Raw genomic sequence first — 17,872 nt, forward strand, 5'->3', positions numbered from 1 at the left:
AATTGGTGGTAAATATGTCACTGTGGTTTTAGCTGTGATTGTAGAGTCTGAAATCATCAGAACACACAGAGCACATGGCAGGTCCACCGTCATCTGAAGCGATCAGAGGATTGATAAGTTAAATACTTTAGTTTGTCCGTGAAACTGACAGAACTGTGATATTTCTTCATCCATCTCCGCCAGTGATGACAGGAAGAGCAGATTTTATTTGTTTATTTATTTCATCTTTTATGAAAAGGCAGTAATGAATGTGTGCTGAGCCGTTGGCAACCGTCTCCCGAGCAGGCTGTCTCATGCACAAGCGGGGGGCAGTCAGTCTCCAGGTCTGTGGCTTTTTAGGCTGTGCAACCACCAGGGATTTGTCTTCACAACGCTGGCTTATTTGTCTCTGCTTGCTGAAGAGGACATGCTGTTTCTCAACAGCTGATAGCGGAGCACATTTTCAGTGCACAGACTTTAGGAATTCAAATTTCAGCAAACAAGTGCCGTGCTGGTGTTGTAGCAGTTTGTCATGGTGACATAATGACAGCGGTAACCAGGTTTTGCAACATGCTTTCGTTTAGTCCTGACAAAACGATGGTGAAGCATCAGAGGAATGATGCTGTTGGTGCTGCAAAGAAGAACTGTGACAGCCAGCATGAAACACACCATTTTGGACGCCACTGTTTGTATTCATTTTTGTTCTCCAGCATCTCCTTCCCGATGACATCATCGACCATATGTTATAACCACAAGTGAATCTTCGCATGAAATGTTTTCAGCTGTCCGTTATCGCCAGTATCATCTTGTTATATTAGCTGAGCCGTCCAGCTACAGCCTGGTTTCTTTCAGTTCTACTATCTCTCTGTAAAGTGTGACATGTGCCTTAAGTGCTAAATGCATCTTCTATGTGCTTGATGCATCAAAATTATATGGGATCAATGGTAAGTGCTCCTGGCTGCAAGTGGCCTTGAGATCGGACACGCCTGTCCAAACAGATATAAAATGCATTGTTGCCACTGTGTTTGGATGAATATTAGGATTTCTTTTAAAGGGCCATTCTTAAACTGCTTTCAGATTCAGAGAGCAGCTTCAAAGTTGGAGAAAATACAAAGAAACATCCAACTTCAGTGGCAGAAAGTTAAGGGAAAGTCTATAAGCTGATTGACAGGTTGACACTTTTCAATGACACCTTAATAAACCTCTTTAGCACCAATTTCATAATAATGAAAAGGACAAGGCCCTTCAGAATCCCTGCTTTAAGAGAGATAGTAGACATGTAGAAAAACATGTGGCATGTGAGGGAGGTGGATAGGCAGACAGGAGCCTTGAAATGAAGAGTCTACAGACCCTGTTACACACACGCACGCATGCACACACACACACAAAAGGGAGTCCTTTGCTTATATAACAGCAGAACTTGCATAATAAGAAGATACGGAGTGTAACAGGAGAAGAGCAGAACAAAGGAGGAAGAAGAGCAACAAAAGAGATATGGGACAAAACAGGAGAGGTGGATAGACAGTTAGAGAGGAGCTGAGGAAATCATACGTTACAGCATTAGGATCCCAAGAGGGGTCACTTGACAACCACAAAGGCTGTATGTGTAAAAAATATAAATAAAATGTCAAATCATCCCCTATATTCTCTGGAAAATTTGACCCAAATGTACAAAATTCACATACCATGAAGCAGGATCTTTACACACAAGGTTTGGATTTTATTTTAATCATACGTGAAAAAATCTCAATATCTGCTTTAGAGTTTTGTGCATTTCTGGCGCCTGATGGCCGTGTACTGTAGCAGGGCAGTGAGTCCTCTTATCTCCACCTGTCTGAAACACAGATCCTCCTCCGCCTCTGCTCTTTCATTTTCTCATCATCTCTGCATCAAGCTTTCATTAGTAGCAGCTGCTGCAGTTCTCAAAAGCCCTTCACTGGTAATTATCCAGCAAGAGAAAAGTGCCTTCCCAGTCTTCATTTCCCCAGTCGGACTGGAGATTTGAACCAGCATTCATACGTGCCCTCTTCTGACCTTATAGCTTCTGCTCCACCTTAAAAGAGCCACTAAGTGGGGAAAGATGAGGGAAAAGTAGACCAACAACAGGACTGCTTGAGGAGAGAGCGTCTCCTGAGGGCCGTCACTTGTGATGCTGACACACACATCACGAGTAACACATGCACTCGTGCACATGCACGGCGGAGTTTGACTTATCAAACACACACTCTCACCCTGACCTGCTTACACAACGAAGATATACATGTGCAGGCAGATATACAATATACATGATATATATCTACAGTATAAATACTTGCATGAATACATTTATGATGTAGTAGTTCACAGAAGTTCAGTTCAGCTCTGGCAGTCGAACACACAGATGATATTTACAGATGTTTAACAGACACAGAACAGAACGCTAATGCTAATAATATGCAAATAAAGTCTCTCTAGGTTGAGTCACTACTATGTTGCATGAATAACTGAAGCATAACAGACATGTAGCTATATGAAAATGTCACAGAATATTATTTTACAGAACTGTTTTGATAACATGTAGTGAAACCGCTCTTCAGCATGACACACAACACGCACACACACACACACACACACACACACACACACACACACACACACACACACACACACAGTGTGCTGTTAGGAGTGGAGCTCATAACACACACTTCTAATAGATAGGGTTCATCTGTTTCTGCCACCGAGGGCAGATTGTTACTGCAGTGCTTGAGGGTAGGTTGTTACCACAGCGTGAAGCACACTACTACAAAACCCTTGACCTGTGCACTGACTAGATTATACCTGAGAGAGACACAGAGGGGGGAGGAGGGAGACAGAGAGAAATGATGGGAGGATTTAAAAAAAAAGAAGAGATATTAGTTAGAGGAAGGAAGAAAAGAGAGAGAGAAAGGAAGGGAGCAGCCTTTCAACCGTAGATCTAGCATAGATCTTATAAGATATAGTTATATTATCTATGTAATAATATAGATAATATAACTTGGGAAAGAGGGGCCTATAATAGAGGGAGATAGAAAAATGTGTGAAGGCTGAGAGCAGAGGACAGATGCCCACAGTGGTCCAAAACAGTCAGTCTGTTCTATTGCTGCAGGATTTTGCAACACTACATCACAGCAGAGGAATGAAGCATTCCCAGTGTCTAACTGGGGAAATCTGTGAGCTCTGACCAAATATTACAACATGCAATGGAAGCAACTGTGCTTATAGAACTTATCAAGCAGAAAAAACTACAAGCACTGACAGCCTAGCTGCACATGGATGTACAGCTGCTCACACATGGGTGATGCTGTACAGCACAATGAAGCATCTGATCACACCGATATGCGCACAAATCTTACCACTCTTCTGTGAACATTTTTTAAAAATTGAGTACAACCCAATAAAAATTTGTAGAAATGCTGCAAGAGCTGAATATATAATATACAATACACAACACTGCTTCACTGTGACAGTGTGTTTGATTCATATAGTGGCCACTAGTGGCAAAAGTTAACATAACACTTTTGATTTACAGCAATATCACAAGGTGACCATTGATGCAATACCTGGAGTTTTTACTTACCAGATGAGAACTTTTTTCCCAAACGGGGTGCTTTCAAAATGTGTCTTATGTCTGAGGACATCAGTTCTCATGAGGCAGAATTAACCTCAGTGAAACTAATCAAGAGTTTTGGAATGCATTTTTCCACTCACAGTTTCTCTTTGTCTTTATGTTCTCTTTACCCTTTAATATCCCCTCTTTTTTTCATCTCTCCTTCTTTCCTCTCCATCGCTCTTCTCTTCTTCAGTTTCAGAACCCGTACGCATACTCGCCTCCGTTCCGCTTTGGTACGGTTCCAAATGGATCCACAGAGAGGAACATCAGGAAGAACTACCCTGCCATGCACCAGTACATGGTGAAGTATCATCAAACTGGAGTGCAGGACGCACTTGTCAGCCTGAAAACGGGGTAACTGATCAGTGATCTAAAACTATTTCACTAATGCAGAATATTCACTTTGTGTGTGTGTGTGTGTGTATGTCCGCTCGTGCCAGTGTGTATGCTCGACAGCTCCTTCGAGACTGTGGATGAATGGACGTCCTCGGTGGGAGCAGCAGGAGCTGTTTTTTTTTTTTATTATTTTTACCTGCCTCTGTTATGGTGGTGGTGGTGTGTTACAAGTATATAGACGACAAAAGATAAAGCAAATATCAAATTTGAGCGTTACTCAGTCTACAGGTCAAGCTTAGCGAGCACACAGGCATGCAGAATCAGATTTGTGCTTGAGGGAGCGTAACAGATGATTTGATGCGAGGGGAATTGCGTAAATACATTTGAATCACACACAGAGATTCTCACGCTGGTAATGATCAAAATTGCTCACGGTCACTTGTGGCAGTCTGAATCCCTGAGCGCAAACTCAGACCAGGAGCAGGGCGTCAGCTGTTCAGTTTGATGGAGGTGAAGGGTTATCCTGTCTGATGCTTTCCTCTGCTTTCAACATGAAAGCTGGTTCGTGGTGGTTGGCTGGTTACGATCTTGATGATAGCATTTTCAGAACAGGCCCGGTGCAGATCAGACAGTGTGAATACGTTGACGGTAAGGGGATGAGTTGGATGGCTACAATCTAAAGTGTAGGCTGAACTGATAATGCAAACTTGAATGAAATATGTAAATCACTTGCATATGGTCACCAGTCGCTTCTGTTAGAGGACGTCCAGACGTGGGCGTGTCCTGTTGCAGCTTGCTGGTCAAAAGTGGTTGGCAAGCTGCCGAAACAGCTGGAGAAAACTGAGAGGGTAGACTCAGAGACAAGCGTGGCCATGACTGGGACTGCACGCTCTGATTCTGCCCTTATGAATCCATGCCTGTGAGCTCTCCATGCAGACTGTGTGGTGCTCTGAATTTGCTTTGTGCTCTCTCAAATCTTTCGTTGTCCGTATACTTCAACAGTGTGAGTGTGTAAGAGAGGGAGGGTGTTTCATCACAAAGCTAACCAAGGACAGATTCAAAGTGTGGAATAATTTGACGGAGTTTGATGGACTGAAGGAGAAGGAAAGGAAGGAGGAGCGGCAGAGGGGTGACTCTCATCAGCCATCACATGGGAAAAAGGAAAGGAGCTGGAGTAGAAGGCCAAGGACAAGAAAAAAAAAAAGAAAAAACTGATTGGACGAATGAATGAAGGAGAAGGATGCAGGGCAGGAGGAGAGGGTCATGAGACTAGAGAAGAAGGAAGTGGTAATGGAATGAAAAATAGAGGGCAAAGGAGGAAAGAAGGTGAAATTTATGGGAGAAGGAACATCGAGGAATGGAGAGATGGCAGGGAAGGAGAGAAGAAAATGGTGGAAAGAACCTGAGGTAATGAGGTGATACGAGATATTTCTGATTCGTTAATGGCGATGGGGTGGGATCCAATCAGAGTTCTCAGCTTGAAGGACAGGCTGCCTCACAGAGAGGGGAAGGGGTGAAGAATATGCACATACACACATACACACACAACAAATATGATGATATAATTCATGATTCATGACTTTTATGCAGTTATGACTTTCAGCTCATCCTCTCTCATTCATAAATCATAAGTAAACTAGATGTAAACATGTAAAGACAGCTTAAAAGACACCAGCATCCATAATGCTCCCAGTCGCTCACACCTGAGCTACTGTATTAACATAGAGCACAGTGGTAAACATACACATGCACACACTTACACACAAATATACATACCTCAGTAAATTAATACTAAACACACAGGTGCAAAATGCTCGGAAATAAACTGTAATGGGAATTTCCCATTACAAAACACATACTCATATACATATATCTGTACACAGACAGCAAGCTGCAGGTGTGTGCAGTCAGTAATACCCTCATTGATATTTCTATTCCGTGGTATTAGCAGATGAGCAACAGTGCAGCTTTCAGCTGTTTGAGGCTCGATGGCTGGATTAGCTCTGATCACACATAATGCTGACAGGCTTTACACGCAAAATCTGTTGCAGCCACAAGAACCAAAAAAGAACCCAAACTATGCACAGGGGAGTTGATTTGATTACATTTCAGGACCTAAATGACTCACAGTACCAGCAAAGTTTAGATTTTTTTCATATGTGTATGAGTGACAAATATCCATTGACCATGTTGATAACATTACACTGTTGCATTCATATCTTTGCAGAAACATTGCACACTGCCAACAGGGTTTGGTGCCCAAACTGACATGAGAAGTGCAAAGCAAACACAAGCCTCTTCATTCATTTTCAGTGAGATCACTGTGTTGGCACAGCACGGATTCCAAAACAAAGGGCTGTGGCAGAAAAAAAAAAAAAAAAAAAAACGCATTCAAAAGGCACTCTGCAGGTAGAATACTCTGTGCCATGTATGCTGTACACTGTGCAAATTCACATTTTTAACATGCAAATATGGAGAGTCTTGGCATCTTCATGCACCTTCAACCTGATCTGTTTGTATTTAATTTTCTCTCTGGTAACCCGTAGTCACACCAGCACAGCCCCTCGACGCAGTGCTCTTGTCAGGCTGAAGACAGCCTTGCATGTTTTGGGGTGACTTTACACATTCAATTCCATTGTAAACTTTTCAAAAAGTTTTTAGGTGGGGAAGATGTTACAGCATGAAAACCTTTCACAATTTGTGACTTAGTGAAGTCCTTTTAGATCAGGGTTCATAATGCAGCTCTGCTGAAGTGATTTATTTGGGGTCCAGATGCTATTTGTAGAATAGTTGAACTGACGGGTTATGTACTGTACTGAAGAGTTTCCCTATAGTGGTGTAAAATAAGATTTCGAGTCACACCATATGGCCATTTGCCATGTTTAATATTACATTCAAAGGTATGGATGGAAAGTGGCAAGAAAATTTGTGCTGCTACATTTTATTCACCCCAATAAAGGTGTGACGGATTGTGATGGCTGAATCTCTCTCCAAGCCATTACAGCAACAGTACGTCTGGCTGCCGTTTACCAACATGCACAGAGAAACCCATGCTCGCAGACATGCATCAGTGCACAGCCACATGTGCACAGTCACACACACACACACACGCACACACAGACTGAAACACGCGCCTGGTTTTCTACATGTTTGGACACACAGCCAGCATGTGGACGGAGCCAGTGCTGGGTTAAGCTAATTACACAGCTGAACTATCGGCTGTGAGCCTCCGTTAGAGGGCTGGATCTGACATTCAGTAAATGCCAGCCAGTCACCGCGCTATTAGCAGGGCTCTCTGTGTGTTTATATGTGTGTGCATGTGCGTGTGTGTGTGTGAGAGAGAGAGAGAGGGAGAGTGAGAGAGCAGCGGTAAGTGATGGCATCAGTTACATTGAAAATGTCAGTCTGAGTCTGGGATATTTTCGTTTGTACGTTCCACTTCGCAGCCTGCTTATTTGTGTGTGTGTGTGTGTGTGTGTGTGTGTGTGTGTGTGTGTCTCTGTGTGTGTGGACAGGGGCAGAAAAAGAGAGAGAGACAGTGTAAATGTTTGTGTCTGTCTAAAGTTTGTTTAGGTCGTCCGTGTGCCTCCAAGGTCCTATCACCAGCGAAGCGTGCTGTATTGAACCGCAGCCACTCCCCACTGTGTCCTCTGTGTGTTTGGTTCCGCTTGGATTGCAGTCCTATTGGAGATGATTTAACACTTTAGAATTGATCCGCAAACAACACATTCTGAAAAATAAGCCCCTTCTTCTGCTGTCTGTCTCCTTCTGTGCACCTCTCACTCACTCTCTTTAACAAAAACATGAAAGCCCTCATGCTTTGTCTTCATACTCTCCCTCTATCTGTTTTCTTCTGTCTCTTTTCTCTGTTCGTTTTTCTCCTCTTTTGCAGTAAACTGGACGCCTTCATCTACGATGCAGCAGTGTTGAACTACATGGCCGGCAGAGATGAGGGATGTAAGCTGGTGACCATTGGCAGCGGGTAACTGAGGCTTTAAGTCTTTCAAAAGACGCTTTTAGTGTGGATTCTCTTCGCTTCATGGTCTCATCTCACCATATTTTGGTCCGAACCATTGTGTCAAGTTGTGTAAATAGTTTTATGATTGTTTGTTTATGGTTGAAATGCACTGTAAGTACAAATTTAGGGTACTTGTATTTTCTTCTCATGCCACTTTACTCCACTACATTGATCTGTTTTAGTTACTAGTTGCTGTACAAATTAAGATTAGATTTAAAGTACAGCTGACACAAGTAGTCGATTAATCGATGGACAGAAAGTTAAGTAATTTTTCATGTAAAAACATTTTAGATTAATCCATAAGGAAATAATTAGAGCAACTAGTTCAAAATGAGCTCCACCTCAGCCAACTACAACAGTAAAATCCTGCTTTTTACATAAATGCACTCAATTTGAATAATTATGCTAATATGAAATTCACATCTAACATGGAATGTTGTCATTTTGAGCAGCAGTGACTGCACACCATGGATAAATATGAGATCCTTGTGTATATATAATGATTAGAACTGGTAACAAATATTATTATTAAATGCATGGGTGTGTCTGAAAACAACACACGTCTGAAAGTACATTGAAAGTATTAATGGTCAATGTCAACTGGTCTTCCTCTCCAAAGAGATCAATCTCTAACAGTTTCAATGTGCACAAAATACAGGCTGCATTCTGAGCAAAGCTGATTTCTACAGTTTAGCTGTAGATAATATGAGGCTTCAACAGTGTGACAAATCATGTCGACATCTCTCGAAGTTTCAGTCTTTTTAGTGGTTCCTTCTGTGCATTTCCCTCACAGTGATCCTCCTGCTGAGCTGCGGCAGCAGGATGGTGACACAACGAGGGAATTTTATGCTAAAAGTAACTAACTTTGCAAGATACGCACTTGATTTGTCAACACAGACAGCTGAAGGCTCATATGGCATGTGGCTTTTGTCCTCCATCTCTTACTGTACCGCGTGCCAAACTTTTTGTTAACCTGGCAACGCGACTCCCCCCCTCCAAATGAGATCAGCTGAGCCTGTTGACTGTTTCAAACAGCATTTAAAAGCCACTTCTTTAGGATGGCTTTTCTGTCATCTCAAGGGTGTGCTGTGAGTGCTGTCTGGTGGCTGTATGCTTTTTGTTTGGATGTATTTTGTGTGTTTTTTGTATGTTTTTCCTCGTATGCAGTGTTTAACAAAGGAGCTATATAACCAAAATTTTACTTACATGCTTTAAAGAAGGGGTTTTCTGTGACCAGTATGGAGGAATGATAAAAGCAGCCAGTGTTTCAGGGTGCATATGAGGCATGTCAATATTGTCTTAGATAGACCTGAAAAAATGCAAACCCAAGACCAGAGACTAGGACTATTTGTCTTTGGGCCCAACCCAAATATTTTGTCAGCCGTTGTATATCTGTGACCTAAATTTCCACTTCATGACATTTATATACATCGTGATGCATGACCTCTCTCCTTAAAGATACTTTTAATCACACTGACACCATCTGGAGAAATAAAGGTGAAAATATTTGTTTAAAGGTTAACATATGTGTTTCCTCTGTGCGTGTGTGCGTTTACGTGTGTGCTCGGATGCGTTTGTGTTCAGGTACATCTTTGCCACCACCGGTTACGGCATTGCTCTGCAGAAGGGCTCCTACTGGAAACGACAGGTGGATCTGGCCATCCTGGCCATCATCGGAGATGGTGAGAAGCGTCCTCACGCAGCGCTCTGATATACAAATTCAAAGTGCATGACACCAGGAATGAAGGCAAAAGGTTACATTGTTCCTTGCCAACATTGTAATTCATGCACACGTACACACACACACACTCTGTCTCACACACACACAAGCAGACACATGCACACATCTCTACTGCCTTGTCTGCTGACAGCACAAAGGGAAAGCAGTGAAGTATAAATAGTCCTTTGATGTTATTCTGGACACAAAAGGCTGCTCTAAACAGAGGGCAGAGTGTGTAAGTTATTCTAATATATTCCTCTCTGCAGCACCAGATCTGTGTGTGTTTGTGTGAGTGTGTGTGTATGCATTACTCTATCTGAATCACCACATTCCTTTATTACAGTAGCCTCAGAAGTTCTTACATAAACAATTTTCCCACTGCAAAACAGAGTGAAAGCAAGACAGCTTGAGCTTTTAGTGACAGATTCATTTACATTTTACATCGAAAGCGTTTTGCTGATGCAAGTGTTCACAGCCACTCACATTAATTGCACTGAAGTTGATTAAATGAACATTGGTGTCATAATAATCCTCTCTAACTGAATCTTATCAGGGCTGCAGAGCATGCAGGCCAAACCCCATCATATTTCATGGCTAGGTACTTTTTGACAAAGATCAGACTCTGTGTTTTTGTTTTGTTTTGCTTTGTTCCCCCTGTTATTTATCCCATTGAGTCGTTTCATTCTTGTAGCTCTTTACCAGAGTCATTCACTGCAAATATACACTGAGGGTGTTTCAAAGCTGCATTATCTCTGCACCATGCTATTAACTTCACTGTTATTCTACTTGCTATTTTTCTCAAATACAAATGGGATAAAAGTCATGAAGACAAAGAAAGGTGAGAAGAGAAGGGAGAGAGAGGGGAAACAGACGGAGGGATACAACGACGAGAGGGATGGAAAAATGGAGACAGAGAGCGTGTGTGATAGCCAAAGAGGTGAAAGAGAGGACGAGGCAGGCAGCACGGGACGAGAGGACGGCAAGGCAAGAGTGTGTTTCAGGTAGAAGGAGAGAGAGAGAGATTGGGAGTGAGAGGAGAGCTGGTCCTTGATAGATGACAGTGACTCTATGTCTTGGCAGATGCTACTTGATCAGATAGACACAATGTGGGTGGAGAGCATATGGCTTTTTCACGGACAGAGAGAAGACAGAGAGATGTGCTGAGGGAGGAGTGGAGGGAGGTGAAGAGCAGACAGACGGACACAAAACTCAAGGTCCGACCCAGACATGGCTGAGGCAGCTGCAGATCACATTTGGTCTTTTAGGATAAAAGAAAAACTGCTTTAATTTTGCCAAAATGTCCATAGATTGATTTGCTGTGTAACCTGTTGCTGTAACATGGTACCTGTACCTTTCTACTAGTTTGAGCCCAGTTTCAGACCTAGTTTCACCCTGTTCAAATGTATCTATCCTCGAGCAACAGAAAAAGTCAAAATTCACAAATTTGTGGCAAGACCGTAATCTGTCAGACAGAAATATCACCCATCCAGGATCAGCAATTGTTTGTGCTTGAGCATTTATGAGGTGACGTTATTTCAAAGTGCAGATAAGCAATCTGAAGAAACTTCCATTAAATGAGTGTCCTGAACTGGAATGGATTTTGTGTTCGGGACAGAATCTCAAAAAGTTTTGTCCCTCTACTCACACGTCTTAAAATATATACGCCTCAAACTAAATAATTTTCAAAAGCCCTGAAGTGTAGATGAAACTTGTAGATATTTCTGTTCCTGTGTTCCAACTGACTGGTCACCAGACTATTGCTTGAGCCGTCTGACTGCTGGAAAGAGAACAAAATTTAAATTTCAGCAATGCTTTCCCCTGGAGTCGGGGCAACAGTGCAGGCAAACGCAGCTCCCCACAGCTTTTCCCTCAACTGCACTGCATCTAAAAAAAGAGATAAAGTGACCTGTTGATTGCTTAAGATCTCATTTTTCTTCATTCTCTTTTGCTGCCAATCCCAAGAACGTCATATTGAAAAAGGCGTGCCATGGCTACATCTGTCAGTGTATTTGCGAGTCTTACAAAAGATAAATTCTCCTCAATTGTCCTAAAGGGTTAATGATGTCTCAGTGAGTCTGCACCCTAAAGAGATCTAGCTGAACACCACCATGATATTTGTCTTTCCTCACTAGCAGCCTTAGTTGTCCAGCCCTGAATGACACAGATTGGATTAGCCACGCACCAAATGTCACAGAGGAAGCCAGGGAGGGAGGGGGGGACTGAGGGAAGGGAACACGGAGTGAGGAATGAGAAAAGATAAGGTCTTTGTTGCTTTCTACCTTTCTTTCATTAACACTAAAGAGACAATTTCTCTGCCCTATCAGGCGACATGGACGACACTGGAAGCCTGGTGGACGGTGATGCCCAAAGAAATTTATTTTAAACAACAAACACAACAGACAAAGAAATACAGTAGCATTTAAAACTGAAGTCACCCAAAATTCATACAAATCTTGCCAATATATGAGAAATTATTCTTTTTTAGGTGCAAAATCCCCTGAAATACAATTCAGACCATCACTTTACCTCGCTTTTAATGTGATGCTACTTTACTACTTTAAAGTAATGATAATAAAATATGTACCAAGCTGTTATCACCATTTACCATCAATTTATTTGAAATAAATGAAAAGCTTAAAGTGCAAGTAGTTATGACTTCACAGCAGCCTTTCTGGGATGTTTTTATGTACATGTGTTTTAACTTCAGTAGTGTTTCTTAAAGTAAATTTCTGCCTCATCTAATGTCATATCAGGGTATAAACTATAAAACTCATTGGTCTAAGGCTTTTTCAGGCTCCAGTGAGACACTCAGCAAAGGATTTCAGTCTCTCTCTGTTCTTTCCAGGTGAAATGGAGGAGCTGGAAGCCCAGTGGCTGACGGGAATTTGCCACAACGAGAAGAACGAGGTGATGTCCAGTCAGCTAGATGTGGACAACATGGCCGGGGTCTTCTACATGCTGGCCACTGCTATGGGGCTCTCCCTTATCACCTTTGTCTCTGAGCATCTCTTCTACTGGAGGCTTAGATACTGCTTCACTGGGGTCTGCACCGGCAAGCCGGGCCTTCTTTTCTCCATCAGTCGGGTAAGGACCAGTTTGTGCACAGGAGATGCATGTTTGCATGTGCAGGCATGTTTTACAAGCATTCATTAGCCTGTTTTGTGGTTTGGGAGAACACAAACCTGCTACGGCTTTGCACAGAATTAAAAATTTAACACACACTTGGAAACAACAGTCTTGAATTTGGCCCAATAGCCGTCTCACAGAAACAGGCCAACGAGTGTGTGCACATGTGAGTCTGTGGCCTTGTGAATATGCGGACCTGAGGCGGCCTAAATGTTAACAGTGGTCGTGTTCAAGGCTATATGGTGCAACATAGCGCTGCAACTACAGTGGGGGCTAATGCTGCATTATTGGGGTCAGACAGTGCTCTCTTTGTTCTATTTTCTATCAGCGGAATAAGAAAGCAAAGCATGTACACACACACACACACACACAGAGAAAGAGAGCTACTGCTAAGCGAAGAAACTGAGTGAAAGAGGGGGGAAGGAGGGGGAGGGCTGCACAAAGGAGGATGAGAAGGGAGGATGGGGATGGAGACGGGAGGGGGGATCACGAGGCAGCCCTGAATATCGACAAAAATAGATCCTAATTTGCAGCATGTTTTTGGGTGAAATCAAGGCAACCCACGCTAAATCAATCTATTCTCTCTCTATCTGTGAAAAGGTCAGCATTCTCCCTTGTTGTGTGTGAGAACAGAAGACATGGACGTGCATCCCTAAAAGCACTGCAGTGTCTCTGCACTATTTTTGAGTATGACTCTGTTTTCAAAGTTAACAGAGGGGGGTAGTGAGGAGAGGAAAAACTTTCAGAGAAGAAAAAGTGAGGTTGTTGAAAACGATGTTGTTTCAAAGCCATTCGTGAGAGTGATTTAGGGCAAAAGACATCCTTAATGGCCTATCTTCTGTTAATAAGCTCCACCAAGTGTGTGCCGAACCAAAAAGCACTCTGAATTTGTTAACGTGATAAATACTGTTTAAGCATGTACATTGTTTGTGAGCTGGAAGAGGATCTCAGTTAGATCTCAGTTCGATTTGCTTTTGTTCTTTTAGCCACAAAATGAGAGCTCTATTGCATTTTTAGGCAATATATGGGCAGCTGTTGTTTGGCTGTTAGGCCAAACGAAAAGAGTGGTTGTAGTGATGGTCACTTCTACCATCTTCGTCTCAGAAAATGTGTCACCCATAGACGTAGACTGATGAGAGATGGAACCAGTTTCTCATATTTTCGGGTCATTGTTAATTCAGGTTATTTTATCTGGATGAATTTGATTAACTGTTAGACACGGGTACATTTTTACTGTAAAGTTGATGGATGTGCAGAAAAACCCATTGCAATTTGTCTATGTGCCCCATTAAGAAAATATACAGCAATATTTCATTGGCTTATGATGGACAGGGGTTGGTGCCGGCAGTAGGGCTAAAGCCTGGTTGGAGTATATTTTGTAGCAGTGCTCTGTTTGTTTTGTTGTCTTGGTGTGTTTATGATTAATTCTGAATCCTATTTGCTTTATAAATTATTGCCTTGTTTTTACTGCATTATCTTCTTAAATCAATCCTACATGTTTTGTTTAGATGATTCGCACATAATGTTTCATTGAAAATTATAGAGAGCCTAATTTAATACTATTTCAAGTTTATGTCAATGGTGATAAAAGACTGTGTTGATTCAATGTACTCTGATGTGCTGAGTCATTACCAATTTAATAAAATTCTGTTATGTTTGGCCAGAGTAGATAAATAACCATTATTCTGTTTGTCTCTCTGTTTCTGTCTCAATCCCACGTTTTGTTTGATTCTCACTCTCTCATTGCATTTTATCTGTTTCCCTCTCCGACTCCTCTCACTTTCTCCTTTTCTCTTGTCACCCTTCCCCATTTTTTTATTATCATTATCATTATTGTTTTGTTTTTTTTTTAATTTTCCTCATTCCCTCCTCCACTCCGACTTGTTCATCCATACGTCACCATGCAGGGAATCTGGAGTTGCATTCACGGAGTCCATATTGACATGAAGAAAAAGACAGATCTGGACTTTAGCCCTCAAGACAAAATGCTTAAGCTCATTAAATCGGCCAAACAGATGACCAACATGTCTAACCTGAGTGGCTCCCGTATGAACTCACCCAAACGTGAGTTCATGCACTCAGCTGGTCCCATGATCATGGACATGATGGCAGAGAAGGGCAACTTCATCTATGCTGATAACCGAAGCTATGCTCCCAAGGATATGATCTATGGGGACACCGGTGACCTTCAGTCTTATCTTGCAAACCGCCACAAAGACCACCTTAACAACTATATCTTCCAAGGAGGCCAGCATCCTCTGACCCTGAATGATGCCAATCCCAACACAGTAGAAGTGGCAGTGAATGCTGATGCAGTCCAGACCAATGCCAAGCCGCCCCGGACCCTGTGGAAAAAGTCAGTGGACACGCTCCGTTCTGTGCCACCTGGGCCCCCTCCAATGCCTGACATGCTGATGCCGGACCCACGAATGTCAATGAAGACACAGCGCTACCTCCCTGAGGACACAGCCCACTCTGACATCTCCGACTGCTCCAGCAGGGCGGCCTCCTACAAGGACCCAGAAAACAACAAGCACCTGAAGCCCAAGGACAACTTAAAAAAAAGATCGGTGACGTCAAAATACCCAAGGGACTGCAGTGAGGTGGAGCTGTCCTACTTAAAAACTAAGCAGGTCAGCGGCGGAACCAACCAAACCGGGAGAGGAGGAGGAGGAGAGAAAATCTACACCATCGACTCAGACCGAGAGCTGAGCCTGCACTCAGACCCCATTCACTACCGCGAGAATCGTGGCCTCGCTGCTGATGATTTGGATTACCCCGAAATCTACTCTGACCACAGTGACAACTATAGGAAGTGTGAGCAGCCCATCATTCACCTGAACTCTTCGCCATTGCATCACACCGACTCAGATCTTCTACCAGACCCAACTTACTCTAAACACTACAGCGTGAAAGAGAAAAACCTTTCCCTGTCCCCACATGAATCCATTGATCGATACAAGCAGACACACTGTCGTTCCTGCTTGTCCAAAGTGACCGCAAGCTACCCACCAGGAGGGCCGTATACCCCTACTGTAGCTGCCTCAGCTTCTGCCACACGCTCACCCTATAATCGGTGTGAAGCATGCCTCCACACAGCCAACCTGTATGACATTACTGAGGACCAGCTCCTCACAGACCCCTTGGTCAGTCCCACCATGCACCACCAACAGCAGCAACAACCAGACGAAATGTTTGGTCTCTACTGGCCACAGACGGATGGGCCGCATGTCCAAAAAAGAAACCGCTTGAGGCTTAGTCGTCAGCACTCCTTTGACAACATCATGCTAGAAAAGCCCAAGGATGTAGACCTGGGCCGACCGGCGCGCAGTGTCAGCCTCAAGGAGAAGGATCGCTTCCTGGACTCCACGTCTGACTCGCACTATGCGAACCTCTTCGGCATGCGTCCTTACTCTGGCAGACTGTTTGGTACCGGCTCCAAATCAATGCTGTTTAACCACAACCTGGAGGAGAGCAAGAGGAGCAAGTCCCTGTACCCGGCCCATGGCTCGGAAAACCCTTTTCTCAGCCACTCGCTGAGGGATGACACCAGCAGCAGACTGGTCCATGGGCGTAGCTCCTCTGATATTTACAAACAGCTGGCGGTGGCCTCACCTGCAACGGTCCTTGGAGCGCCCCCCATCAAAACACGCAACGATGCGAACAATCTCCGCTCATCTGTTAAATCCACCACTTCATACTGCTCACGAGACGGGCGGATAGCCAATGACATGTACAATAAAGAGCATGTGATGCCTTACTCAGCCAATAAGACTAGTGCATACCCGGCCCCACGTGGCGTCCTAAACTCAGCCCAGTTCAGCAATAGACGGGTGTATAAAAAAATCCCCAGTCTGGAGTCAGATGTTTAGTTGATATAAGAAATAATGTGTTCTCTCCTCTTTACTCCTCTCTGGGTTTGTATTATAATTTATCAACTATGTTATCCACCAAGGGATGCCATAACCACACTACATTTTTCTTCTTCTCTTCGACATTGTAATCCAAAAGAACTTGTGCCCACTCGGGTATGACGGTACTACTACTACTACTCTCTTTGCAGATGATATCATCATTTTTGTCCATTCTCTGCCATGTACCAATGAGTTGGCTGCATGGCTGGTACGTTGCCATAAGGTATCCTAGTGTAAACAGAAGGGGAATCATTAATCCCCGAGGATTTAAAAAGGGGAAGGAAATGGTGTCGTCCCATTAGTGGGACAGAGAAGGTCTAAGTTGCTGTAAAGGAGGACTCCTACAGGCATTGTTGAGAAAGAAGAGGTTGATTTGTGATTAATACGTGAGGACATGGTGAGGAGGACGGGAGAAATGATATTCGAGGGGGGGAGAGAGGAGATAGCCTCTCTTTCAACCCCTCCTCCTTCTCCCCTTTTTCCTTTCCACCTCCACTGTCAAGCTTGGGGCTCGCTCGTTGAGGAGAACAGGCCTGACAGGGAGACCAGATGGGCACGTTTGATGTCGCGGCCAGACATGGAGGCGTCCCAGGAGGGCAGAGGCGTCACAGTGAGCTAGTCCAACGGTCTGCTGCTTGTTACTCTGACAAATATGGCCACCGAGACACCTGGCAGTGCAAGAGGGGAGAGAGGGAGAAAGGATATGAGCGGCTAAATGGCACAGAGCAGAGCCTCTAGTAGTTTTTGGCAGTTTGGTGTCAGTGTGCTCGGTCAAGATTTGGTAGGGACATGTGAGTGATGAGAAGCTGAGAGTAATGTAGGTGCTATCAATGAGTAATGTTTACAGACTGACAGATTAAAAAAAAACAAAAAAAAAAAACAGACTGACAAATTGACTGATGGAAAAAGACAGACAAGCAGGGAAAACCTGAGGCAACTGAAGGGCATTTCATTTGTGACGCTGCACATAGAAAAATAATTGCAAAGTATTGCTTTTTTATTCTATTAAACTATAAGATTTATTAGGGATTCTGGCATCCGGATCCCCCTATGTAGGATTTTAGTGTTTGCTTATTTGGTAGCACAATAGCCATTAGTTTTAAAAACCTCTCTCCCACATTTGCTTTTGAAAAAGCATAGCTTTCTGAAAA

General features: G+C 43.3%; 1 protein-coding gene across 1 annotated transcript in view; it reads left to right on the plus strand.

Annotated features, from left to right (window-relative positions):
- Positions 1–17,579, plus strand: part of grin2aa (glutamate receptor, ionotropic, N-methyl D-aspartate 2A, a) — a 131,897-nt gene extending 114,318 nt beyond the window's left edge. The window contains exons 11-15 of the mRNA XM_076751931.1: positions 3,801–3,961; positions 7,836–7,925; positions 9,546–9,643; positions 12,527–12,765; positions 14,715–17,579. Of these exons, the coding sequence (XP_076608046.1) occupies positions 3,801–3,961; positions 7,836–7,925; positions 9,546–9,643; positions 12,527–12,765; positions 14,715–16,679 (2,553 nt within the window). The 3' untranslated portion in view covers positions 16,680–17,579. The remainder of the gene's footprint in view (positions 1–3,800; positions 3,962–7,835; positions 7,926–9,545; positions 9,644–12,526; positions 12,766–14,714) is intronic.
- Positions 17,580–17,872: the final 293 nt, after the last annotated feature.

This window comes from Chaetodon auriga, chromosome 16 (assembly GCF_051107435.1).
Source record: "Chaetodon auriga isolate fChaAug3 chromosome 16, fChaAug3.hap1, whole genome shotgun sequence".
Classification (NCBI taxonomy): Eukaryota; Metazoa; Chordata; class Actinopteri; order Chaetodontiformes; family Chaetodontidae; genus Chaetodon; species Chaetodon auriga.